The sequence below is a fragment of the Antedon mediterranea genome, chromosome 7 (assembly GCF_964355755.1).
Source record: "Antedon mediterranea chromosome 7, ecAntMedi1.1, whole genome shotgun sequence".
Taxonomy (NCBI): Eukaryota; Metazoa; Echinodermata; class Crinoidea; order Comatulida; family Antedonidae; genus Antedon; species Antedon mediterranea.
In genome coordinates, this window is record NC_092676.1 from 9,492,005 (window position 1) to 9,500,771 (window position 8,767).

At 31.7% G+C, this 8,767-nt stretch overlaps 1 protein-coding gene across 1 annotated transcript; it reads left to right on the plus strand.

Annotated features, from left to right (window-relative positions):
• Positions 1-644: 644 nt before the first annotated feature.
• LOC140054740 (CD151 antigen-like) lies at positions 645-8,339 on the plus strand. Its single transcript, XM_072099815.1, has 7 exons — positions 645-878; positions 1,258-1,455; positions 1,948-2,022; positions 5,345-5,461; positions 5,887-6,078; positions 6,476-6,559; positions 7,028-8,339. The coding sequence occupies exons 1-7, from the start codon at positions 762-764 to the stop codon at positions 7,070-7,072; spliced, it is 828 nt and encodes a 275-aa protein (XP_071955916.1). The 5' UTR covers positions 645-761; the 3' UTR covers positions 7,073-8,339.
• Positions 8,340-8,767: the final 428 nt, after the last annotated feature.

An 8,767-nucleotide genomic window follows, 5' to 3' on the forward strand; every position in this document is an offset into this window, starting at 1 on the left:
TGTAGTGTAGAGTTGACATGATTGAAACTAAAGCTTTGTATACACTATCAAACTTTATGTGACAAAAAAAATGTGATGTGCCCATATATGGACATGATGATGTCATATCACTACCATATTTGGACATATCACTACAATACTAGTTTGATATTGTAGACAGAGTTTTAAATGTCATGGTCTCTAAATGTTTTTTTTTTTCTGATTGTTTTACTTTCCAAAATTCTCCCGGGAATTTTGTAAGAGTTACAAGTTGTGGGAATCTCGGTTAAATATCTTTAATAGAGTTCTTGCTTTGATATACGTATCATCACATGGAATTCGTTACCTTACCACATTGTTTGAAGCCCAACGCATCACATATAAAAAATATGAGAGAGCATATACGAGTAATACACTTTGCCTCCTTATTTCACTTAAAGGTAATATTAAATAGGCATACATTATAAAACAGGGCTAATTATGTCACATGCGTTTGTAGGTCTAAAAACATGCAACCGCAACAGCTTATTGGAGGGAAGGGGAAACCGTGATTAATCAGTTTGTCGTTTGTCAGACTATCTATGAGTCATGCAACTAGATAGTGAAATCAATTAGGATTTCCTTTAGCAAAAATACTAATTATATTTTACAGCAATAGAGTAATATAAAAAGCTGGGACAACAAATGGTGTTTTATAGTCTGCCGTGGTAATGCTTCTGCGTCTCATCCACGACAAGTGTGTACGTACTGAAAAATAGGCCTAACGTAATATTGGAAAAAAGATGGAAATTAAAGATAAAGCTTCAAGCAACACACCAGCCGTCAATACGGTAAAGGTTCGATCGTGTGCGGCAGACACATGTAAAGGATTTCTGTATGTGTTTAACTTTTTATTTGGGGTGAGTACAATAATTAGGTCTAGAGCATGGATAATTAAACATAGTAAAGAGAGGACATCATATCACCTTCTCGCGAATCGAGGGTGGTAATGCTACACAATCAGCCTCAATTCAAAGAGGAAATGAACATAAAAGAGGCAATGTTTTCAACTCTTATCTCCATTCTCAGACGCCTCAACAGTAGGTCTAAAACCTATATTCAAAAGAATTTCAAGGGGGAATGTAACAGTTATGGCCAACCTATTTTAAATGGGACACTTAGTTGGGTCACCAAAATGTCCCCTAAATGAATAGATTCTACAGTAGGCCCAGTCCAATCCGATAAGTGAACGTTTTAAAATGTTCTATAACACTAAAACAATACATTTTAATTTCTAAGCTTTCAGGCATAGGCGCTGTGATAATTGCTGCTAGGGTGTTACGTCATACACTCAGTCTAGATCTTGCCCTTATCATAGATACTCAATTGTATAGACTTGGAGCAGTCATCATTGTTCTTGCTGGCTGCACAGTCACTGCCACTGCTTTCATTGGAAGTTTAGGGGTCAAAGAAGAAAACAAATGCTTCATTATTGCCGTAAGTTCACACGTGCTTAACTAAAATATCAAAAGTGGCTCGGTGAGGTTGGGTATCACGCACCGCAAAACAACTTGATTTATTTTGGATAAGATACACATATGCATATTATATGCTTTAGGCCCGAGAGGAATGGTGAATTTAACCAGAACCGCTTTCAAACAGTGTGTGTTGCGCATTGATAACGACGTTTAGGTTATGCTATACATTAACATCATACATTCATATTATTGTATATTCAATTCAATTCTATAAACTTTATTGTCAAATTCATGAAACTTGTATAACACTTTTATTAACTGTTGCACTACACTAACCACACCATAACCTAACCTCAAAAGAATATTCAATTTAAAGTAAGTCTAGTAATTCCTAATACCACTGAACCAAACAGAAAACCGACAACTTATTTATCTATGTCAGGTCCAAGTGTTCCCAATATGTCCTAATTTATGCCATGAGAACATTTGTCTTTACGTATTTTTTTTACAGTACATCGTAATGTTAATTGTGGTCTTCGGCATGGTGTTTATAGCTGGTGTATTTTCAATTGCAATTTACACACGGGTAAGTTTGTCTTACTTCAGTTTACAGGCCTAACATTGTAAATAACTATAGAGCAACGTACCAGAAACCACACTAAAAAAAGAATGTAAATGTCTACATTTACAGTTAAAACAACTACAGGATATTACAAATGGTTAAAAATCAAAATCAAATCAATATTCATTTGCTTAACCTCCAAACAAGTACATAGCAATGGGAATTAATAAAAGAATAAGAAGTTATCTCCATAAAAATGGTTCTTCAATCTTCGATTAAATGATAAAGTTCAGGACAAAACAATCAATAAAATAATATCCTGATTATGATCAATATCGTATCTCTTAAAGATTGCTTCTCAAGATTTCAAACTTCATATTAATTTGTTATCTGAGTAAACTATTGTGCATTGTTTTATATAGATCTGGCATTAAATCATGACCACCAAAAAACAATCTATATATAACTAGTCTTTTCATAATGTATAATTCTTAGATTCTGTAATTTTAATTTTGAATTTTAATCATTTTTAATCGTTTTAATAGTATTTTAAGATTGATCCATGGCGTTTTTGCACAATTTGATTTTTCAATATTATTTTATATTGGCCTATGTATTGTAATATTGCATTATATCATTTTTTTTTTCAAATTTGATATATATTATTTTTTTATTCATTGAGTGTCCTTATTGCCAAGCAAAATTAGTTTCCAATTGAATTCGACCAATAACATTTCTTGAATGTTGAATCTTAAATGTCTAGTCGATTCTTTTCAATGTCGATTCTGCAACTGGTGTCACAACGTTAACTACTTAATTGCATCTTTATAAACATTTTTTTTTAAACGTGCACACATTTGTTTATACTCTACTCTATACTTGTAACATTCTTTTTCTCTCCTAATAGTAGGCCTATAGGCGTGTTGTGGTGCTTATTTAAGGCAAATCCTTCAAATTGTGATAACATTCTAAAAGGGTTGCCCACAATTTGGTCAGGTGAAAGCGGCCATTTTGGGTTTCAAAATGACCGAAAACAATCCACACTAAACATGGTCACCCATGGTCATTGGAAAGATAAATTAATACTCATCATTTTATTCCATTATACCCATTTACAAAAAGTCATAGTTACACAGTTATTTAGCAATAAAAAAAAGTCACGTGACCAATACAAGTCCTAAGGTAAACAACTAATTTGACCAAATACCATACTGTTTGATATCGTTGGATAGCTTTAAAAAAAAGTCTGAATACAGTTTTAACAATATCTGTCCAACTTCATTTGTCATTTGTCATAATTGTTAAATTAAATTATAAATGCATTATAGGTCATAAGTAGGTTTATAAAAAATGTTTTATTCTTTAGGAAACTTTTAAAATACTTACCGTAAATCGTCTAATATAGAAACCCACACTCTAATAGTAACCCCCCCCCCCCCCTCCCCTTCTAATAGTAACCCACCTTATAAGTTAATCTATAATAATAACCCACTACTCTAATAGTAACCCACTATTAGAGTAAAAAAAAACTTATGATGCAGACGTATTTTGAAAATAATGAGATAATTCATGTTGATCTCGCTCGGCGGGAGTGGGGAAGGATTGAGTATTTTTGAGTTTATAATATAAAGTTACAGTTCAACCAAATTTGTTTATTCGTACTGTTTTATTATTTTGCTATGAGTTGCTGACCGGAAAAGTTTGGGGTGGGTTACTATTTTCAGGTGCCTTATTCAAGATTAGTAATAGTAACCCACTAATCTAATAGTAAACCCTTCTAATAGTAATCCACCCTAAAAACAATCAAAGAATAATAACCCAGCGTTACAATTAGAAGATTTACGGTATTAGACCACTCACAGCTTAATAATCATAGGGTGTTATTGGAAAAAGAGTACAGTATGAACATACCATAACAGTCCACTGCTTTACCTTACAGGAATTTTATTGTTATTATTTTCCATCAAAATATGAAAATATGATACAGAAATGTAAAATCACTATTGTATCATTGCAGCAAATTAAATTCTGAATCTGTTTCAACATTGTACATTAGCCGTAACATTTTCCTTTTTAAAAAATAATATACCATAAAATCGCGACAAAGAAGCCTCCTATAATTAAATTTGAAAAGAAGCACATCTCAAATGGAAGCCCCCTTTGAAATCAAGCCCACTGAGTTTCTTCAAGATAGTATGGGCTTCTTATCAAAGGGGCATTTTGATCAATACTTAAAACATTTGGTATCTCGAAGCCAACCGGAAGAAGAAGCGCATTGATTTCTTTAAAGAGGTTTAACGGTATGGCATAAATGTACTGTTCAAAATCATGTGTATTATGCTTAAGTTTGTCAAACTGGGTACAAAAATGTCTATTAAAAATCTTAATGTGAATTTTGGTCTAATTACGAATTACTGACACGCATTTGCTTTTTGATTTCGAAACTACAAAATACTGTGCAAAATATTCAGGATGACCTAATAATCCTTCCATAGATGAAAGTTGCCATTGGCCTTAAGTCATATTTTATTAGACCTACAGTAAACTTTGAACAATTTTTAAAGGGTTCCCAACAAAATCAATTTTTATCGAATTAACCCAAAATCATATTGCCATAGAGATCAGTTTTTAGTCACTTTACCATTCTCTATCTGTTGACATAAAAAAAAGAAAAGGTGAAGAAGGTTTTTACCGTCTAACATCTCTTTATTATTTTGATTTTAGTTATTACAATACAAATTATGTGATAGTAGAATAATTAATCAAACTATACACTTGTCACAGATGTTGGTGCATTAATATCTAAAACTTTAAATTTTGGAACGTGAAACATGTCAAACTAAACTCTGAAGTGAGCAACAATTTAAAATTATAATTTAATTTGATTGATTCACGTTATGTGTATCAATAACAACAATAATAATAGCCACAATCAAAGGCAGAAACCATGTTAGAAACAACATAGTCACCAAACATGAATACGTAAAGATGCGGTAAGCAAAAATATATCAAGCAGGTAAATGCACAACGAAAACCGGGTAAATGCTGATATCACTGTTATATCCTAACAAGTTACAACCAGTTGAATGAAGTGTCAAATCAATCTACTGTGTAACTATGACTTTTTGTATATAGGTGCCATGTAATGGAATAAAATGATAGGTGATTCTCTTTCCAATGACACCATGGATGCCTATGTTTGGGCAATCCTTCCATTCTATATTTTTGATACATCAACTAATAACTGTGCCAAGATTCAGAATGCTATCATAATAATTTTCGGGATTGGTTCCTTTAAAAATTCTCTATAACACTCTTTAGACATATATGTTTTTGTTTTCATTAGTCGGAAAATGAGTTAGAGTTTCAGATGTTGAATACACTGAAGAGAGAATTTGGGCCCGGAGGAAACGAGGATGCACAGGATCCAATTACAGCTGCCTGGAACAATCTTCAAGATACAGTAAGCATGTTGGAAAATATATTGAACTAGTAGTTGTTAACAGTGATATCTCTAACATGTTAAATCTTGCCAGTAGGCCGATACATACACTACGATTTAAGTGTTTCTTTTCTACTTCTGATGCCGTTCCGTGATTTCAGTAGAAGTAATATGAAATACAGACTTTAATAAGAGCAACAATAGCCTGCAAAGAGATGCATCACAAACACTGATCCAAGAGTATACGCATATTTTCACTCCCATTAACATTCTTAGTATCCCAATCGAGGAAAACCAGAAGGCAGATCATTAATAAAGCCTACACTATAATAGATTTTTTTCCTGTTTTTTGTTTTCTTATTATTATTATTTACATCTACTTGTTAAGTAAACTTTCAATATTATACCAAATGAAATATAAAGGAAATTCTTTCTCATCTTCGTAGCATAACTGTTGTGGCGTTAAAACAAACAGTACTAACGGTATTATATTCCGTTCTTCAAATTGGTATCGAGAACAGCCGATTGTTAAACGAGTTAAGGTTCCAGCAACGTGCTGTATGAAGAACGATGACGCAATAGTGGATCTGAAAAGTTGTCAGGGTAATTTTGGTGGATTTGAACATGTTTATTTCAATGTAAGAATATGCTTTTTACAAAATATGTATCAAACTTTTGCTATTCTCAAAATTGCCTAAAACGACTTGAGTAATTTATGTGCATTATAATGTTTGTTATTTCACGAAAGTTTTTGCTGCAAAAATTCGACAATGTGGTTTTCATAAGTATATAATTTCATAGGCAAACACTGTATATTATATACATTTACATACATTGCACACACAAATGTCCAAAAACAATAATTATAAATATTTTGTATTTGCAAGTTTGTAATTAATAAATTAATACACTTAAATAATGATTTCGCTTATAAAATAATAAATAACATAATATAATATAATTTTCTGTTTCTTCACATGCTTTAATTACCCCAATCTGAAGTTTCTAATCTATTAACACAGTATTTTGTTGTAGGGCTGTTATGATCCGGCCTTACGGCAGATTTCATTTTTTTGTTCATTAGTTTCTGGATCTGTCGTTGGAATTACTGGTATGCAGGTAAGAATTAAAATATTAAACGTAAAAACTTACACACTTACATTACTTTTGTAATATAGGATTTATTTCGCATAAATTCGATATTGTTGTTATTTAATTCCACACATGTTAGACGTACAGTTTCATTTCGTATCTAGCGACAATAAGCAGCATGCACTTTTTAGATGACTTGCGACATCCAATTACAACCTGTCTAAGTGAGAGATGCAGAAGTGTTCTTAGAGTCTCTTGACACTATAAATAGCTACGGTTGTGTTTTTCGCCAGCAGATACGATACCGCATACTCTTTATTGTCACTATACACGATACCGCCAAACGAGAATTAATTTTGATGATTTTAATCCTATAAAAAGTACAAGAAATATTGGAATTATCACAAATATTACAATTACATTTACAATAGTATCCGGTGATTTATTAAACGTGTTTAGTACAGATAATTATATTATGCTCCTTTTATATTTCAGTTATTTGCTCTTTTATTTTCGTTCTTCGTTATGCGTCAAATGTAAAGGGTCGTCTTTAAAGGAAGTTCACCAACGAACATTTTGTAAAAAGGTTAACATAAATCAAGGTTCTTTTTATAACAATATGTTGTTTTTAACTATGGTTTTCGTATTTGTTATGAACAATAATAACTTTAAATACATCAAATGGAGTAATGACAGAACCTAACATAGACCTAACAGTAAGCAGGAGGAAAACTATTATGAATGATTCGAAAATATTTAATTTGTGGCAAAAGATGGAGTATTATTACTATAAGAGAACATCCGAATGGGTTTGAATCATAGGTAGCATAGTGCCAGTATTGACATGTCAAATCACCTCCACTTCACACACACTTCAATGCAGCTTCATGATACCAATGCAAGACAGTACTTTTAAAAAATACACTGCAGGCTTTATCATCGAAAATACTGTTGTATTCTGTTAAGCTCTGTCTACACGATCAAACTTTATTTGACAAAAAATGTGCCCACATATGGACATGGTGATGTCATATCACTACCATATTTGGACACATTTTTGTCACATAAAGATTTATGGTGTAGAAAGAGCGTTACACTACTGTATGGACCAATAATCTGGACCAATTTAACAAGTTATATTAAACATTTGAAGGAATAAGTTATATATTATATAAATATTTAAAGACATTTATTTTATTTTTAGTGTATGTCTTTAGGCACATGCAGCCATAGATTGCCAATAGCAAATACATCACTGTCCTATCAGGTGGTATCTGATACAGGGGCTATTTTGTGAACCAGTTCACCATGATGAACTGGGTCATTTAAAATGCACACGGGTTATAACTGTGAACACTAGGAGGCCTAATGGTATAGTCCTTATTCGAGAATATTTGTTCCACCACCATAACTGGTATGTGATTATGAACTTTTTATAGAAATGTGTGCTATATAAATTTTAATATTAGTTGGCATGCTTAAACTATATAAACGATAATTTTCTTTGACTGTTGCATACAATGGCCCTACAATGAACTAACCACTCTTTTATATCTCGTCTTATTTAAACATATCCAAAAATATGTAAATTAAGTCACTGTGCGTCATGCAAAAGACCACACGTCACAACATATTCATGACTAACTTAGTCTACTGTTTTTTTACTCTTTTTTTTATCTTGTGTGGGTTCGTCACACTTTTATTATAGTTCTATAAATATAATAATATATGTATATATGCACATTTATATATTTCTCTTATTTATAAGGTACATTGTTAAAAAAATACATATCTTTTGAACAGTATATACATACATATACATGTTTTTTTACTTTAATAAAAGTCTAACTATGCTTTATATTTAAACTTCAATTAGTAATTGTAATCCGTCAAAGAGATATTATACTCGAAATTTCATTATTCCATATTCTATACAAAAACCAAGCTTCCGAGTAATATAAAAGAAATAAAACATTTTGCTGCCTAATTTAAGAAAGATTTAAAGAAATACCTTTTACTTAAATAATTAAACATTTAATGTTTATTATATATTATTACTGAGGCTTCATTATTAAATGGTCTTATTTATTTTGTAACCATGTTAAAGGGCCAACTGAGACAAGTTTACTTTTAGGTTGGTTGTCATTGTTATGCTCTGTATTACTGAGGCTTCATTAGGGTGTCACGAAATCTAAGCTAAGACCCCCTAAGACCTAAGATCACAAAAGCTAAGAC

Coding starts and splice junctions, on each gene's coding strand:
- LOC140054740 (XM_072099815.1), top strand. CDS start 762: ATGGAAATTAAAGATAAAGCTTCAAGCAACACACCAGCCGTCAATACG. Junction 5,462..5,886: donor GGAACAATCTTCAAGATACA/GTAAGCATGTTG, acceptor TCATCTTCGTAG/CATAACTGTTGTGGCGTTAA. Junction 6,079..6,475: donor TTGAACATGTTTATTTCAAT/GTAAGAATATGC, acceptor ATTTTGTTGTAG/GGCTGTTATGATCCGGCCTT.